This window comes from Larimichthys crocea, chromosome XIV (genome assembly GCF_000972845.2).
Source record: "Larimichthys crocea isolate SSNF chromosome XIV, L_crocea_2.0, whole genome shotgun sequence".
NCBI classification, from domain to species: Eukaryota; Metazoa; Chordata; class Actinopteri; family Sciaenidae; genus Larimichthys; species Larimichthys crocea.
The window spans coordinates 8160125-8178830 of record NC_040024.1 but is presented as its reverse complement, the minus strand read 5'-3'; the positions used below and the strand labels follow the sequence as shown (position 1 = coordinate 8178830).

Sequence of the window (18706 nt, the reverse complement as noted above, 5' to 3'; positions counted from 1 at the left end):
AAGAAAAAAAAGAAACTAGATGTAATTTGAAAATTTTGATTTTTATTAAAATTTTTGAGGTAAAACAAAACAAACAAAACAAAAAACAAGGTAGTTACAGAACTTGTAAATAGTCTGCAAATAGGCTGTATTGTATGTAATTTGCGCACACACTTGACATTTATGCACAGTAGAAAAACCCATGACCAAGAGGTTTAAAATGCAAAAACATTAAAGTGAAATTTATAGACTGCAAATCATTTATCCATCAATGTTTGTGATTAAGTCTTAAAGTTCTAACTGGGTCTATTTGGACCTCCACCACCTTGACTTTTCTCATTCCTTATACAAAATCATCTGACATCTAAACATTACACTAGAGGCGTACCTACAGCATCATAGGGGCATCGACGAAGCCAAAGTATTTCATGCCTTGGGACCAGTAAGGCACTGAAAAAGTAACTTGCTGCTAAAATGTGACATTATTTTGGGCCAATGCCATTGGGAAATGTTGGGAAACGCAAACTCACATCGTTCATGACATATCCATGCCCTGCACGCAGGGTTTCACAGTAGAAATAATCAAAGGATCTGCGTTTTTTTCATCTTGTTTTGCATGAGGACTGAAATATGGGAATATCTTGTCATTGAACGAACATTCAATAAATGAGTAGATGTGCGATTGAGCCGACACATTGTAGAAGGACACAAGACCTTCCTCGTAATCCACGAACACTCCCACCTTTTCAGGCTTGTCTTTCTGGGTAAGACGAACTGGTGGTGCTGTCAGGGCGGCGTACTTTTCATTTTCATAATGCACAGTAACCCAGTAACCATTATCTGGGTTCAGTGATAGTTTTCCTTTGCGGATTGCGTCGCCTCTTGCCACACCCAGGTCCCACCCTGTCTTGTTGCTGACCTCCACCTCCCAATAAGACTTCCCAGAGGTCAGTTTGTTAAGCCCCAGGATGCTAGCAAACAGATCAAACCTCTCAGAAGAATCATCTACTTCCTTGTTCTCCCCCCCATCTTTCACTTCCTTGCCATCATCGGACAGAAGAAGGCGTTGGTGTGCAGTGTTTGGATCCAGCTTTACATCCACTGTTAATCACAAGATGAAAGTAATTATACGATCTGAATAAGTCGTTTTTTAAAATATATTGTAAGGACAAATAGATTATATCACGCACCTGTAAACTTTGGGACTCTCTTAAGTTCTGTGAAGTGCAGAAATTGTATTTAGATCAGTTAAGTCAACGTTGATTGATTGATTTCATGTCATGATTTAATTCTTACCAATGGAGGTCAGCTTCTCCAGTTTCTGTTGAATTTGTTCCAGCAGGGTTGTTGTGGTTTTTCTCATGGTGCCAAAAGCCAGTGAAGTGTCAAACTCTACCTTTGTCCAGTCTTTGATGTTCACATCTTGAAGAGATGGGTAACTCTGAGACAGGGAAAAAGAAACATAGCTGGAGTGTCTTTTAAGGTCCAAAGTGTGGCGTCAACCATTCCTGAAAGGTTTCCTCTCACCTGCAGGAAAAGGATGTGATCCTGCAGTACGGATATCTTCTCCAGGTCAGAGATGTTCTTCTCAAGTGAGGTGATCTCTGCTTCCAACTTCTCTATCAGGTCTTTCGCGTCTTTCTCCACGGCCTGCCTCCTGTCCTTTAGTGGCTGAAGAGCTTCTGCCTGAGCTTTCTCCACAATGGCAATCACAGCTGTGAACACACCCTCGATATCCCACCACTCCGCCTCCATCTCGTCCTGAAGATAGGAGAAAAGCAAGCATTGCCCATTTGACACTTGCAGAAATGTTACACTACAACATCTGACTGTGATTAAAGAGAGTGCCAGAACTGACGGTCAACATCTCCATGAATGTTGATCTGTTTAATTGCCAAACTTGAAAACTTGCTTTGTCGGTTTCGACTTTGACAGACTGGTTTTTCATTCCATGATCAGTACTGTTTGTCTCTCTTGCAGCTTACCTTGCAGATCTTCAGTGATGCATTGATTTCATCCACCTGGGTTTTCCTCTTCTCAATTTTCTGTTGTAACTCTGTCTTGGTGTTTTCAAGCTTAGCCTATCATGAACACAAAAGCAAGAATCTCAGCTCCTAACTATCCAAACTCTACATATACGTGGTATCAGATGATGCAAAGCCTACCTTCTTGTTGTCCCATTCATCTTCAGTAGAAACAACCTCCTCCTGACTGTCATCCATACAGCGTACACAAATGCATCTCTCCTTCTTTCTGCTGTACAGCTCCAATGGGCGTCCATGCTGCAGACAGGCCCTCTCATCCAAGTTTTCCACAGGTTCCACCAGCTTGTGGCCCTTCAGCCTTTTAGTTGTGGAGTGATTCTCCAGGTGGGTCGAACAATACGAGGCAAGACACACAAGGCAGGACTTCTCAGCCTTCAGCTTTCGTGTTTCTGTGCAGATGTCACAGGCCACTTCTCCGGGGGCACCAGTGTACTCATCGTCTTTCATCTCTTTAATCTGTTTGATAATGTCTCTCAGGACGATGTTGACCTGTGGGGTTCTGTTCTGATGTGCCTTGCACAGAGGGCATGTCCCGTCATTGATTCTAATGTTGCAGTCCATACATTTCTTACAAAAGGAGTGGCCACAGGTTGTAGTGACCGGATCCACAAATTGATCCATGCAGATAGAGCATATTAGATGCTTGTCCAGTGAGCAGATCTCGCTGGGTGATGCTTGGGTGGATGCCATATCTGCTTAAAAAAGAGCACCATGAGGTTACTCAGTTAGAAATGTAATCATGTGTCATAGACATCTTTGCTTTGTACTCAAATATCTGTTTAAATGTTCAATGATTATTAGATTCCCTAAAGATTTTGTAACTTTAAACATTGGTCATTGTTGCTACAGGATACTGCTAAACTGTAGTGCAACACAGGCACAGGTAAACAAGAGTACTATTGTCTAATTTCAGGTAAACAGGAATAACTAGTTCAAGTTTGCTAATAATAGCTAATGGTAGCTCCCATAAGACCAAGTCATGTTGTAGCAGCAAAACGATTGAGTGCATTTAAGGTTGTCATTATTGGTTACCAATTACATTTTTTCCCATTGTTAACTGAGCAGCTTGTTGATGTTTAGCAAATATTTTAAAAAAATATTGTTAATTCCAGTAATACAGCAGGGCTCAGGTAGTAAGAATGACATATGATGCGAATTCGACATGTCTCATTGCATATTTAGGTTTTTACTGGATATTTCTTTCTGCACAAAAAGTAAACATCAGTACTCGTACTAAATATTACTGACGACACACCCTCTGGATGATTTAGCCTTGGGTGTGTGTGTGTTTGTTGAATCCCAACATAGAGTTACGAAAGCATCGAGGCTCATCGAGGAATCAACGAACACTTTCATAAACCATTACTGAGATAAAACCCTCGTCACAACAGCATAGGTGATGTTTAAGTTATATTATGCTGTATATTATATTAGCATATTTTAAAATGACGTTCTACACACTGTAAAGTAATACAGTCGACTGAATTACAATGGATTAACCAGCTGTTTCTTTGATAGAAACATTTAAAATAAAGTCACAGGATGAAGATATGTGGATTATAATTACCGTTCAGAGGTTGAGATCCTCCTTATCTCACAGATTTCTCACTCTGTCTCTCTTTACTCCCATCTAGTGTGTGTCCTTCCTCTGAGCCCTCCTCCTTTTGTTAAGTTTCATTTCATGTTCCAGAGCTTTACTTCCTTTACTGAAAGAAGCATGCTGGCATGCAAATGAGGAAACAAATCAACTGTAAGTCACATGCAGGGTGTGTTGCATGCTGAGCAAGTTCACACAGATCCACAGGTGGAAGTATTAAAATACTTGAGTAAAGGTAATAATGGTAAAACTGTGAAAATACTACAAGTAAATGCTCTGTGAGTAAAAGTACGTAGGTATGTCAGTAACATCTGTTTAAGGTATGAGAGGTAAAATACTTGTTGAACTGTATTTTTGGATTCATATTACTCCTGCATTAATGTGTATTATAATACAGTTGACTGCTGTAAATGTTTAAGGAGGGCAATATTCCCAACACAGAAAATGTATATTAAAAAAAAATCATTGGACAGGAGGGGTATAAAAAGTTGTAATCAAAAAAGTAACTAGTAACTAAAGCTTATGTAAGACATGTAAGTAATGTATGTAATGGAGTAAAAAGTAAAATAAGTAATGGAGTGTGAAAGTAGATGTGCTTACATTCCTCCACTGGATCATATATTTAATTATCTATTGTTTAACACTAATGTTTGGTAGTGTTTACTATCCAAGTTTCATTTCCAGTATTTGTAGAAAAAGTATAACTATAACAAAAGTATCAATTTATACATTTTTATAACTCAGAAACGAACTTTGCATAAGGAGAGTGTTCATGTACATTTTATTCATTCGTCCCAGAGAACATTTACACTGAAATACTGTACTACGTACAAGTTCACATTATTTCCAGTGACGTCATACATCCAGGCATAAGTTACATTCATTCGATATATTCTCAGTGAGCTGTTGGCAGTACCCTGGCCCAAGTTTACTTTATAAAATTTACAGGAATTAAGCAATTATTGTAATCCTAGAGTTTTCAGTTTCTTTAAATCTCATTGTTAATATTTCATTTTCAGATATAGTTACAATAATAGTTACAATCATCAACATGGAATACATTCACATGAATCTGTTAAACTAAAACGTTGACATTTTGGGAAATATGCTTGTTTCTGGCCGAGGGAAGATCAGCACCACTATCACATAAAACCACCAAAGGTATCTTAGCTTAGCACAAAGACTGGAAATCTTGATTTTCTTTAAAGCAAAAAAATTTTTTTGCCCACCAGTACCTGTGAATTGTCATTTTTACACACAGCATGTTAATTATCGAGTTTTAGAAGTGCTGGTAGGTTGATTTTCTTACAGTTTCCTTGTGTTTAACAGACATGACCCACATCTATGTACCAAAAGGACGATTCATTCCATTGAAGCAAACACAGTCAAACTAAGTGTTCTGTTGTCGATTGTTAAATTATTTTATAAAAAACAAACAAAAAAACATTGTTCCAGTTGTTCCAGTGTTCTTCAAGTTCAACATCAGTTCATCAGATCTTCAGAATGAAGGAGTGTGTAGAAATCTCTAGAGACAAGAAAGATTAAAGGGTCAGTTGTTGTTTGTTCAATGTCACAAATGTTGATAGAATTTCATTCAACGATTGATCTGAATGATCTGCTGACGTTCAACAGTGACGCAGACCTGTAGGAAGTGGAGGTTGTCTTCAGTCTGCGACAGTTGCTCCAGTTCATTGTGTCTCCTCTGCAGCTCTGAGATTTCTTCTTCCAGTTGACTGATGAGCTCTTTATTTTGTCCCCATGCCTCCGTTGGATTGTCCCCGCTGAGGTCTACCGAGAGCTTGACTTTCTCAACATTACTCAGTCTCTCTTGAATGGCTTGCTGAAGTTTGATCCTTCTCCGTTTTAGTTTAACCTGTGGACAAAAAACAACAAAACAAAGTCAGGTGAACTGCTGTGTTGAATTGTTTCTCTGAGGCATGTTGCAATCCTGGACAAAACAGACCTGCTTTTACTTCATTGAGCTTCACTGAGACGTTCAGACCACATGCATTAAAGTTTTGCATTACAGTCTCTCAGAGTAATTTATATCTCCTCTTCAAAGAATCTTTGTTTTGACTGTCAAATTAATGCGATATTTTGGTGTAAAATATGATGTTTGAAATAATTATGTCATGGGTTTTGCTCTTAGTTGTTTCTTTTCTTTCAATCACAGTTACCCTCACAAGAAATCACTGAAAACTTTAACTCAACTCTAAACACTAAATCATAAACAAATATGCTTATGCAGATTTCGTGACAGTCTTGTATAAAGCTGTGTACACGCTTCAGGGTCCAGGTTTCAAGCTGGGTGTCCTGACAAATATCCGTAAAACACTAAAAATGTCCCAGAATTCCAGACTAATCGTACGTCTTCATGTGTGCTTGGTAGTTGTGCAAAGGGCTGAATGAATGCTCCTCATCTTGGTAAAAAAATCCAATCACCAATGTGTATTTGTAACATGTGCAGTACACTTTAGGGTCCTGCTTTTGGTGGGGGGTTGAAAATATGGTCACCATATTCCAGTACTCTTTATTGGTTTGGTTTGTTTCCTACAAATATTTGACATTTAGCTAAACAGAATTCATCTTTTTATTTGTACGAGCTTTGTTTTTATCCTTTGAATGTTACATAGTCTGATAAATCTTCACCATGCACCTTCAAATGAGTTACAAAGTCCAACTGACAGTGCTGCGTTCTTTACTGTGTCCTGGTGTGGTGGTTTACCTTCTTCTTTGCAGCTTCCTTGTTGATAGAAATGATGTGGTGGCCCCTGTGGTCTGTCCTGGCACACATGGCACAAACAAACGTCTGATCACTCCTACAGAACCTGTTCAACTGTTTCCCATGCAGTTTGCACACAGAGTCCTCAATGTTCTTCACCACACTGATCAACAGATGGCGTCCAAGATCTTCATTCCGGTAATGTGGCTCGAGATGAGTCGCACAGTACGAGGCCATGCACTCCAGGCATGACTTGACTGCTCTGTGTTTTGCTGGGCAGAAATCACAGGGAACCTCTCCAGCTTTTAAAGGCGCAGTTACTTCCTCAGTCGGGGCACCAGCATGCAGTGTTTGCTCTGTTGTCATTTGTGGCCTGGTGGGGAAGAAGGCCTTGCAGAGGGGGCACTGACAGGCCCCGTTGATCCTCCAGTATTCGCCTATGCAGGCCAGGCAGAAGCAGTGTCCGCAGGGGAGGGAAGCAGGACTGGTGAACTCATCCAGACAGATGCAGCACTTGGGAGGCTCTGACATTAGGTCTGTCTCTGCATGTGTGTGCATACAGCCGTGGTCTGTTGGAGCGTGATATCGGCCTATTCCATTTATGGTTGAACACAGTATGTCTGTACAGAAAACAAAGATTTGTATTAGGACATAGAACTGTTGATTTCAAGTCATTCAAAGTGCTTAGCTGTTAGTGAATTGTTTGGCCATTGAAGAGGGAGCTCCTCGAGAATTTACACCCCACTTCAGAGATATTCCACTCCGTCTGGGACTGGTATGTGGATATCTGGACTCTGTCCAGGGTGACTTGTAATTTATGGTAAAAACATCCCAGAAGGGACTGGTGGATTCACAGGCTGTTTAAAATTAGTCACTGTGTTCATAACTCCAATTGCTTTGAATGTTTTGTGTCGTCGTTTTATGTTTCTGACGCTCGCATTTTCAAGCACCAAGAGAAGTGGGTCAAAGATATCGACTGTAAACGGTTAGACAGTAAATCGTGTCTGAATTTATGAGCGACTGTTTGATTATAGGTTCTCTAAGCAGCTGCATGCATCAGCATAACCTGAGCAACACCCTTTTCAGCTTACATACAGTGCTAACAAACTGCTTTCATTTTTGTAATTCAGGAGAAATCACATTGCACGTTGTTATGTGTGAGTCTCTCCTTGGTGTCAGGCCAATAAATATATTTTTGAAAGACAATGGAAAATGGATGAACCATCTGAAGATGAAACCAGAGACAATCCTAGAGAAGGAAAACAACTCTGAGGTCACCATGGACCAACCTCAGTCATCTACAGTCTGCTGATGCTTTTGCCTCTACAACTATTCAAAGGCCTCAAGAAAGTCTCCAAGGTTGTGCTGAAGGACCTACAATAGAAGTTCTGCTGTAGACGACTGCTCGTGTCCAAAGTCTTTGCAGGCTTGCTTATCTACGCGTACCTACTGCTTTCCGGAGTTGTTGGAAAGATGTGCGGCAGGTCGTGGCTTTTACTGCTTCTTCTTTATTACAGTCATCTCATAAAGCAGCACAGGAGCAGCTGCAGGTGGAAGAGGTATGCAACACTGCATTAAAGTCCAAAGACTATAGGTGATTCACACTGTGGCCTCACACAAATTAAGTTACATTGACCCCTGACTCTTGTCGCTGTGTGAAGTTCCCCTCAACACACTCTTGTGTTTATTGCTAATTTGAGACAAGAACATGTGAAGATCTGAAGATGTTTTTCCTAAATTAGAGTTATAAGATAAAGTATAAAAGTATGATGTACAGTTAATATATAAAGGAACCAGTAAAGTGGATAAAAGATGTATTATTTGTCCACTGCTGGTGGGAAAGAAGAAGCTATAACATTGTGACATCTGCAATGAATTTCCTTCCAGCTATAATTAATCACAGACTGACACCCACTGATACTACGTCAGAGCCATGTGACAATTACAAAATATAATACCGGTGATTGATTAATTCAACATTGTGCTACATTCATCAGAAGTAAAAACAGTCAAGAACGTATTTGTGTTTGTGCTTTGTCAGTCTAAACATACCGAGAGGCTAAAAATGGAACTCACTCATAACTTACACAAACAACTTAAAGTTCTGCTTTCATGATCAGCTCACAGATAATAACACACAATAATCAAAAACCTCACTCATAAATACTGGAATATTTAAATTAAATATGAAACAAACTCACATACCTTTCTTGCGCAACTGCCAGCTTGTCTTTCCTGAGGCTCTAACAGTGTTGTGTTACTCTCCTATCAGTTTGTTCTTTAGGCACACCTATCACTGCTGGGAAAGAGGACGGCCCCTGTTGGGCTCATTTCCTGGATGCTCATAAACCAGCATAAACACGTTAAGTAGGTGTAGGTGGTGACGTTTCTTCATAAACAAAAAAAAAAATCAGCTGTAGCTCCAAACGAGGACAACACGACATGTGTTTATTTTAGTTAGTGCATGTTCAGAAAGTCAATACATGTTTGTAGAATGACATCAGAATGAAAGAAAAACAACTCTTCATGACGTTGCAAAATCATTCAGTGTATTGATCACGCCTTCACCTGATAAGAAATCCTTTGCATTCATTTTAAAGTGTAAGCTGCGCGCATGCAAAATTATTGATGTGCATTGACTGTTTGCTAAATCCCTCTGAGCAGTGATTCTCCATGTAAGGCCTGAGCTTCGAGTTACTGCACATGCTAAAGGAGTCAACATTGAATCAATGCTGATGATTGAAGAGAGACAATGTTGATTCAGTGTTGGTCGGCTATCTGGGGTGTGAATGGGAAAGTAAATGGAGATTAAACAATGTTTTTCCTGCTCTAAAGTAAGCTGTACTCATCATCATTACTTCCAAGGCAGAGGAGCTCATCATCAGCTAACTGTGTTAGTTTCTTTGGTTTTCAAAAGCCCGATCCATAGAGAATTATGTCTCTCAATAGAGAAACGTAATATGCAAAGGCTTCGATTTCTTGGCCCAGCTGTAGAGATAAAAATATGGGAATAGTTTCCCGGTGAAAGACTCTCCTGTGAAAGAGTAAATGTGCAACTTCCTGTCCACGTCAAAGAAAGAGACCCTGCCTTCCTGATAGTCCAGATACACTCCTACATTATTTGGCCTGGGACACAGGTGAAGGACCTTGTAGTCTGCGCAATGAACTTTATAATCAGAACCCCTCTTTCCTATGGCGAAGAAGCCATTTTCTTGATTCAGAGTGATCAGCCTGGATCTGGTTACTGTTCCCTTGGCAACACCGACATCCCAGTCGGTTCTCAGGCCCACTTTGACCTCCCAGTAGTGACGCCCGGAGGTGAAGCCCTTCGTCCCCAAAATCATCGGCCTGTCATTGGCCAGCTTGAAGTAATCGGACAGTGTGGTGCTTTCAGTTTTGACGTACTTCAAACATGTCCCATGTTCAGTCACCACGAGGTCGCGACCAGCCGCTGCCGGGTCGAAGGTGACTGACTCTGAGGGAATAAAGCTGAGTTAGAGATCTAATCTTCAGCAAGTGAACTTAGAATCTGTGTTTGTGATCTCACCTTTGTACCCTCTCATCCTGGTCAGTTCTGAAACAAGAAGGGAAAACACCACAGTCATGGGAAGCTCATAAAATAAAAAGACATCTCGTAATCACAGAAGATATTTACCTGCGTCCGTCAGAGTTTTCAGCCCCGCTTGGAAAGCGTGCACAAGGTGAGTCATGGCTCTCCTCAACGTCTGCACATACAGGTCTGAGTAAACCCTGATCTTAGACCAGTTCTTGGTGACTGACATGGTGCTCAAGGCCTGCAAAGTCTGACAAGATTCACAAACACATGACCATGAGTGGCACAGGGCTATATTTAATCTCTCGAACAGTCTCTTGCAGTCATGTGTCTTGACACACTGTCTCCTTTAACCATTGATTCAACATTCTGAGTGAAATTTCCACAGTTAGTCCAGCACTGACTAAACAAACTAGATATGACATGTGAGCTTTAGTGGTGCAGGCTGTTCTCCTTTGTTTCTAGTTTTTATGTTAACCAGGCTCTGATGGAAACTTCAGATCTACCATACAAACATCCGAATTGCATCAATCTTCTTAACTAACTCTCAGCAACTCAGCATGCATTTCCCAAAATAACTATTTCTTTAAAGGTTTTTTTGTATGACAAACGTGCGCCAGGAACAATAAATGTGTCCATCCAATTCACTTTTTCATGAGGTGCATTTCATTTCTCTTAGAGAAGAGTTAAATCTGGGGTACAGTCTAAGTCTAAGATTTAATGACCTGGACGACTGAGAACCTTCACAGATTTAATTTCTTCTGCCATCATGACCCTCGACCTGATTGATTGATTGATTGATTGATTGATTGATTGATTGATTGATTGATTGATTGATTGATTGACTGATTGGTCATGAATCTCTCTTCCTTACATCTCATTTTAAGTTGAAGCTTTGGAGCGGGGAATAGTTGCAAGAGGATGGTATCAAGGTGACAGATGCGCGAGTCTCGACTGACCTGCAGAAGGTGAAGGTGGTCGTCACTTTGAGAAAGCTCCTCCAGCTCAGACTGCTTCCTCTGCAGTTCTGCGATTTCCTCCTGCAGCTCTCCAATCACGGCTTCGTCTTTGTCCCGCGACTTCCTGAGCTTCTCCTCGATATTGCATTTCAGTTTAGTCTGTGCCTCTCGTACCTGATTCATCAGACTAGTAAAGAGTTTCTCGCTGTCCTCAATCTCCTGTTGTGCTTTTTCCTGAAAATATGACAAATAAAATCATGCTTTTATCACAGATTTTATATTAATGTGTAATGTCCCCAGTACTCACACTGCTCATTTCAGAAGAGTCTCTAAATTCCTTCATCTTTTCCATTCGGACCTCAATCATCATGTTGATCTTTGCTTTCTTGGACTCAATATTTTCCTAAATGGTAAAAAAAAAAAATCAATGAGTGAGTTAATTTTTCAGTTTACTCTCTGAGACATTTAACAAATGAAATTCTTACTTTCTGTTGAGTCCCTTCTTCTTCAACAGTCACCGTCTCGTGGTCTCTGTGGTCCGTCTCGCTGCAAATCAAACAGATGCACACCTGTTCATCCCTGCAGAAAAACTCCAGGAGCCGCTGGTGCTTCGCGCAGATCCTCTCCTCCAGGTTCTCCACCGGGTCAATAAGCCTGTGTCTCATCAGGGAGGGCACCCTTTGGTGAGGCTCCAGGTGGGCTTCGCAGTACGACGTCAGGCAGACGAGGCAGGACTTGAGGGCCTTGAATTTTATTTCTGTGCACACGTCGCACCTCACCTGCCACGGTGCATCGACCAATTCCGGCGTCTCAACTCTCCTCTTCTTTAACTGGACAGAAATCTCCTCGATCACCATGTTTGTGGAGATCTCAGGCCTCACGTGGAATCTTTTATTACACTCTGGGCAGTGGCATAAGTCACTTTTGTCCCAGTGCTCGCTGAGGCAGGTTTTGCAGAAGTTGTGACCGCAGGGTGTGGTGACGGGGTCGTTGAAGACATTCAGACAGATCGAACACTGGAAATTATCCTCCGGCAGTAAAGCAAAGACACTGGATGATGACATTATGGATTTACTGTGGGAGAAATATGATGTATATGCTTTATGTCTGTTCTTTTAGGCATGTTCATGACACCTTGTACACAATTAGGGACACAAATGAGAAGAAAAGAGCCAAGATCTTTGACATTAGGTCTATTTTTAGGCTGTTTACAATGCAACTCCTGACCCGCCCGGTGAGTCATATTCACATGAATCATCTTAATTCAGCATAACGTCCTTAAGTTTCTGTATTTTAAAAACAAAAACAACAGACAAAACAGCAAAATCTGTAAAAGGTTAAAAGAATGACTCACCGTATGTCTACTGCAAATTCAAAAATGTCCAAAACGGTCCTTCACATGCAGTAACTGAAGCTCTGCAAACAATGCAACACTCATCATCTCGAGACGAACCCTGAAAGGCTGAGACGGACTACATCCTTTAGTGGGTGTGTTCAACTGACACCATTCGACTGAAATGAAACTTAAAGTCCAGGAAGCCAGAGAGAGTGCCAACATTTATTGTTACAAATCATGAACACACTTCTTCTCTTCAGCATCCAACCTTTGAATCCATCAATCGGACTTAATGAAAAATGAACATGCAATCAGAGATCTACCAGCACTTCTAAAGCCCAGTAATTAAAAAGTTATAATGTTTGTTCAATCCCCACACCAATGAAGTGTTCTTGAACTTAACCTCCCTTCAGTTTTTGTACAAATTAAATGAGATGTAGTTTGTTAATATTGAGTTTTTGGTTCTGTCAACTGGGAAATCCGTCTTCCAGCACCTCGAAAGTAAATACTCTTGAACATAATGTCATCCCTTCAGTTTGTGTACACTGCTAGGCAGATGTTGTTGTTACTGTTCCAGTCTTAATGCTAAATTAAAGTAACAGGCTCCAGTTATATATTCACCGCACGCACATAAGAGTGGTATCGATTTTCTTATTTAACCTTTGGTACAAAACTCTCTGTAAAGAAGCAAAATATGTCAAACTCAATGTTTGATCAGCAAGTAAGAAAGTGAATAAGTTTAAGTCTATGTAAAAACAAAAGTGAACGTGAAACAAGATTATTTCCCAATGTTAGAGTTGCTGGTAGATCTTTTCTTTTTCTTTTCTATATGCAAAGCTGAGCTATCTCTAGCTTTACATATATAACATCAATCTTTTTATTGAACCTTCAGCAAAAAAAGTGATTAAGCATCCATCCTCTACGTCTTTGTGGAAGTTCCTTGGGCAGATATAAATCCTTGGGGTCTACAGTTGATGTGTTTGGACTGCACTATACATGTAATAAATGTATTTATATATGACACATAACATACAAGATTTCATCAAAAGAAGTAGGACTACAGCTTCAGTCATGGTTTACAGTCACTTCTCACTTTCATAGGAGCTTTTCAGCGTTGTTGTTCTTTACCATCAAACGTGACATTAGCTATGTTTGATCAGGCTTTTCTCATTCACTGGACAAATCATGATGGTGTCAGAGGCTTTGTCGCAGCAGTACAGGTAGAAAAATGGTAAGATCTTCTCCATGAACGTGTCTTTGAATGTGTAAATATGGGTCCGAGCCTTCACGTCATAAAAGGACACTTGCCCCTCTTCGTAGTCTACGTACACACCCACTCGCTTGGGCTTGGGGTCAAGTGGGAGCGGTATTGGCGGGGACGTTGACACCCGGTAACCCTGGCCCTTCTTCATAGCCAGAGCCCAGTAGCCCTGGGTGGTGCTTACAGAGATCCTGCCCTTCCTGTTGACAGAAGACTTGGCCACACCCATGTACCAGTCGTCCTTGTCGCCCACCTGAACCTCCCAGTAATGTCTCCCCGAGGTGAAGCCGTCGCGGCCCAGGACAATGACCACTGTGTCAAAGCGATCAGGGTTGTCTGGGAGGTCCTGCCATGCGCCCAGGTGTCTCACCTGACGTCTGTCCTGAGAAAGCTGCAACCAAGGGTTTGCTGAATCAGCGTCCAGAGTGACGTCCGCTGCAGAAACATGAAGGATTTTAGATAGTTGGGAGAGTTTAAAGATGATGGAATCAAACCAGGTTTAAAAAGCAAAGTTTACCTGAATATTTCAGAATCTTTTTGATCTCTGTGGGAAACAAAACACAAAGTTAATCTTAAGTTATAAACTGTGTCATGATGAAAGATGTATTAGAAAGTCAAGGGAAGTCCTACCGCTGTCAGCCAGTTTGCCGATCAGGTCATTCAGCGTGGTCTCCAGTTTGGACACGGATCTCCTGATCATGCCAATACACGTGTCGGTGGGAACGCTGGTCTCAGACCAGTCTTTGACAGAAGGCGGAGTGCTAAGGGCTGGGAAGTTCTGCAGAGAGACACAGCCATATTTATCAGCCTCCACGCTGTCAGTATTTTAAATGATATGACATTAATTAGTTGACTTAGGTTCGGGAGCAGGGCCACACCTCAACCACAACTCTAACAACCATCTTTGTCTTCCACCCTCCCTTTCCTTTCCTTCATTCAGTCACTTTCCACCTCATCACCTCATCCCTACATCCTCTCTTCTCTCATCCCTCCCTGTTAAATCCAGTGCATACTTCTCTCACATCCTATTCTAGGTATTGTCTGGGGGGCTGTAAGCAGCTCAGGTGGAAACACATCTGAGTCTCACTGAGTCTCCCTTCCCTCGGCCTTTAGCGCGTTCTCCAACATCAACCTAACACCCCCTCCTGCACGTTCTCGCTTCGACAACCCGTCCTTAACATCATCAAACCTCACAAATTTCCAATTAGACCTTTAAATTAAATGTTTTTGTGGTGTGGCCCTAGCTCGTGGAAGTGCAATACACATCACAGAAGGCAGGGGGCACTGTTGTTGCAGCACAAATCATGTGAAATGTCTCCTGCAGAAGCAGATGGTGGAAGAGAAGCCAAAGTTTTTACCTAGATTGGACCAAAATTCAAACAAAATCAAAATTCTCACCTTTAAGAAGTGAATGTGGTCGGCCCGTGCCACATTCTCCAGGTCGGCGTTCCTCCTCTTCAGCTCTTCGATTTCCTGCTCCAGTTCGGCAATGAAGCCTTCGGCCCACCTCTCCGTCTGCCTCTGCTTCTCCTCTATGGACACGACCAGCTCGGCCTGAGTCCTCTGGATGGAGCGCACCAGCTCTGAGAAGACCTGGACGGTCTCCTCGATCTCCCTCTGAGCACTGGCCTGAAGATAGAGACCAGAAAACAAAAAAAATCTATGTGGGATAATAATCTCTGTGTAAATGCACATGACAGATGGTGTTATTAATGTAGCAGCATGGAGAGCGCTGTGACAGCAGTCTATATTTGATCTCAGGGGGACTCACTTTATTCAGTTCCACACAGTGTTTGATGTCCTCCACCTTTTTCACTCTGTCCTGCATCATCTGCTGGACGTCTATTTCTGTCCTCTTCAGCTGCGCCTGCACGACATGATTTCACACGAGGCACAAACACACAACAACAACCTGATAATTAAAAACACATCTCTACCTCTGGTTTTACATCTCTAATCGTTTTCTGGTCTGAAGCCTGATGATTAAAAACACACAGATAAGTTTGGTTTGTACAAACTAGAGAACGTTGAAGCAGCTGAGTCATAAATAATCATGAGCCCGAGTTTTACTGCAATTACATTTAGAGGTTCAATCTTGTTAAGTCAGCAGGTGAGCTGACCTGCTTTCTTCGAAGGCGACAGCACCATTATTGCATGACACAGCAATATATATAAATGTAGTTGTATCTAGTAGCAAGCTACAGTGGCTGTAAAGGAAAAATAAATAAAAATATAGCAGTTTAGTATAGCAAAAAGAAAAGCAAAGATATATTTTTTAATGTGTTCATGATGAGATTATTCGTTCTAGTCATAGATGAAGTTCAGCATAGCCAGTGTTGGGCAACTTTTTATCTTTTATCATATTTAACATTACTGAAATGCTCCGTGACACTGTGGTTGACCCTTGAATGTAGGCGTACCAGTGTTAACAAACCAGTTAAAAACCCACAATCAAGCTGCAACCTCTGTGGCTGGAAAATGAAGCCAATGTGGAAGTGCTAAAAACTGCAGTTCCTCAAACGTCCACTTGAGACCTGGCTCCAGAAGTGAGTCAGTCTCCATAAGTCCCCATGTTTCACAGCAGAAATAAACATGTTTACAGCCTGGTACAAAAAACAGTTTTGGTCTCTGTAGCTAATTTCCCCGTTCATGACAACTGTACTGAGGGTGAATTTATATACAACTCACCTGTTCAGGTTATATTAAGGCTTAAAGTTATGCAGGATTAAGAGCGTGGACGCTTTGATTGACAGGTGGGTGTGGTTAGAGATTGTTTATTAGAGCACTTAGGCGTCTGCTGATATATTTAGATTAGCCAGGAGGGTGGAAGCTTCATTGGGATTTTAATGTTTCTATAAACAATATGAAAGTTCTCTGGCTCTTTGAGAGCTCAACTGAAAGTTGCTTCACCATGACAAATAGAAAATATCTTTGGGTCCATCTCACCTTCTTCTCCGTCCATTCTCTTTCCACAGGGACGGTGTAGTGCGACCGGTGGTCCGTCTCAGTGCAGAGCACGCACACACAGGTCTGATCCTTCTTGCAGAACAGCTCCAGGAGCCTCTCGTGCTTCGGACACATCCTGTCCTCCATGTTGGCGACAGGCTCCATCAGCTTGTGCTTGGTGAATCTGGCGGAGTGAGACCTCAGGTGCTCCTCGCAGTAAGAAGTCAGACACACGAGGCAGGATTTGACCGCTTTCGGCCTGCCCTCCCCCAGGCAGACATCGCAGAGGACCTCCTCCCAGGAAGAAGGCAGGACAGACGGGGAGGGAGTTGACGGTGAGCTTTGAGGAGATGGAGATGGAAGGATCTGAGGTGAGGGCAGTGGGGATGTTTGGGGCAGTGGAGGCGGCCCCTCGGCTTTGGCTTGGGGTGATGGCGGTGGAGAGGTTTTGGGTGGTATCAGCGGTGGTAACTCCTCTTGTTGTGGCTTTTTCTCTCCTGCTTTCTCCTTCTTTCTCCTGTCCTCCTCTTGCTTCTGCATCAGCTCCTCCATGAGTTGCTGCTTCTGATCTTTCACCAAAAGCCTCTCCTCATCCTCCTTTTTCCTTCTTTCCATTGTCCACTTCTTTTCTGTCTCGTCTTCCTCCTCCTCCTCTTCCTCCTCCTCCTCCTCGCTCACCTTCCCTTCGACACTTCTAACTCTGATCTCCTTGAACTGCTGTGCAATTTCCCTCAGGACAGTATTGATGCTCAAATCAGGCCTTTTGTAGAAGGACTTCTTACACATGGGACACTGGTACAAAGGGCTGGTTTTCCAGTATCCCAGAATGCAGTTCTGGCAGAAGTTGTGTCCGCAGGGGATGGACACAGGGTTGGTGAAGACGTCGAGACAGATGGAGCAGTGCACCTGCTCTTCGGAAAGGTTCCCAGTGGTGGCCATTCCTACACGGCGGAGAGGCAGGGTCATTTTCAGCGCAAGCAACCAGGCTCTGAACGTGGCATCAAACCTGCTGCGATACTGAGGTCGCTGGGGTGAGATGGCGGGATTTTAGTCAGGGGAAGGGGGGGGGTCATTGTTCATGCAAATCTACTGAGCAAAGCACAACAGGACTCATTTATCGTCACCAATTCAAGCCAAAGATTTGAAAATATTGATTCTGTCAATTCCAGATTTTTTGTAATAAATGAGCCTCTGTGGATCTTGGGGGGAGTGCTGTCCGACTGCGTTTATCTCGAGTTTAAAAAGCTGCACCAATACTTCAAGACACTGGGCTTGTAAAGAAATTTGTAACTGCTCTGTGGTGGACAAACCATGTCGTTGATTTCAAGTAAACTCAAACGTATTTTTTGGCATTTACACCAAATCATAAGCTGCTATTTGTGACTTTTGTGTCTTTGCTAAATATATCCTGCTTGTCTAATGGGCTTTACACTGGCAGTCTGCAAAGCTTTCACTTTCTCTGCTTGAGGCCTAGATGTTCATGGCAGACCGGATTAAGAAAAATACAAAGCAAAACTATTGGTGAAGTCAGTCATCTTGCAGTGCTCTAAAGAGTAATTTAGGATTTTCTGACATGGATACGCGTCCAAATGTATAAACTTGCAGATAAGACTGCAGCAGAAAATAAGTCCTCGGCTCAGGTCAAAGCTCTTACGCAGTCAAACAGAATTAAAAAGTCCAAAATTTAAAAAAACAACACTCCCCCAAGAGACCTTCACTACTGCACAGAGAAGCAGATGTGACAGTTCAGAAATGAAAAGGCTGGCAAGGACGAGGAGAAAAAAAAAAAAAAAGCAGAGATTATGAGGAAACTCACCAGAGAGCAGCTGCGTCAAGGCTCCGCTGTACACTGACACATGAGACAGGCTGTAACCACTGCCACCTCCAACAACACCCCCCAACTCGCCTCCACCACTAACTCACATACACCTCAGACCCAAAATATACCCCCCCCCTTCCCTGCCCCCATCTCTTTTTTTACCCCAGATACAAAGTTATACCCCCCTCCCGGCCATGGCCTTCAGAGCTTCAGGAGGAATGGCTTTAACCCTTCGGAGAATACCAACAGTCCAGCTTGAGCAAGGAAGGGGGACTAAAGCAGCATTGGAACACCGTTTGGTAAAGCTCATTGTTGTGCTTTGTTGATTTTTTATGACTATGATTGTAGTTTTGTTGTTGTCTAATAAATTGTAAAGCATTTCACCTGCCTCAGGTGGGCTGAATTATTCTGAATTTTGGCTTCACAATTCAGATTCTCACAGAAGTCACAAATTAAAACAAAAAATAACGGCAAATTTAAAAAAAAATT

The 18706-nt window shown here is 42.1% G+C and overlaps 3 protein-coding genes across 5 annotated transcripts; all 3 read right to left on the bottom strand.

Moving 5' to 3' along the window:
- Positions 1-38: 38 nt before the first annotated feature.
- Positions 39-3705, bottom strand: LOC113747602 (E3 ubiquitin-protein ligase TRIM39-like). The gene is made up of 7 exons (XM_027287705.1): positions 3592-3705; positions 2145-2716; positions 1965-2060; positions 1507-1740; positions 1276-1420; positions 1170-1196; positions 39-1080 (listed from the first exon to the last, which is right to left on the bottom strand). The coding sequence occupies exons 2-7, from the start codon at positions 2712-2714 to the stop codon at positions 515-517; spliced, it is 1638 nt and encodes a 545-aa protein (XP_027143506.1). The 5' UTR covers positions 2715-2716; positions 3592-3705; the 3' UTR covers positions 39-514.
- A 683-nt stretch (positions 3706-4388) lies between these two features.
- Positions 4389-8643, bottom strand: LOC104925747 (E3 ubiquitin-protein ligase TRIM47). Of its 3 annotated transcripts, XM_027287706.1 has the most exons (5): positions 8549-8639; positions 7790-7887; positions 6347-6963; positions 5264-5494; positions 4389-5146 (listed from the first exon to the last, which is right to left on the bottom strand). In XM_027287706.1, exons 3-5 carry the CDS (start codon positions 6899-6901, stop codon positions 5120-5122), a joined length of 813 nt encoding a protein of 270 aa, XP_027143507.1. In that variant the 5' UTR covers positions 6902-6963; positions 7790-7887; positions 8549-8639; the 3' UTR covers positions 4389-5119. The 3 variants fall into 3 exon arrangements, with proteins under 3 accessions (XP_027143507.1, XP_010737751.3, XP_027143508.1); XM_010739449.3 differs by lacking the exon at positions 7790-7887 and having other exon boundaries at positions 8549-8643; XM_027287707.1 differs by lacking the exon at positions 7790-7887 and having other exon boundaries at positions 8545-8586.
- A 127-nt stretch (positions 8644-8770) lies between these two features.
- On the bottom strand, positions 8771-18367 carry LOC104925764 (uncharacterized). Its single transcript, XM_019266599.2, has 14 exons — positions 18215-18367; positions 16399-17424; positions 15224-15319; positions 14851-15081; positions 14083-14230; positions 13970-13996; positions 13339-13887; positions 12210-12219; positions 11341-11929; positions 11163-11258; positions 10856-11089; positions 9999-10146; positions 9891-9917; positions 8771-9818 (listed from the first exon to the last, which is right to left on the bottom strand). Exons 2-14 carry the CDS (start codon positions 17362-17364, stop codon positions 9286-9288), a joined length of 3654 nt encoding a protein of 1217 aa, XP_019122144.2. The 5' UTR covers positions 17365-17424; positions 18215-18367; the 3' UTR covers positions 8771-9285.
- Positions 18368-18706: the final 339 nt, after the last annotated feature.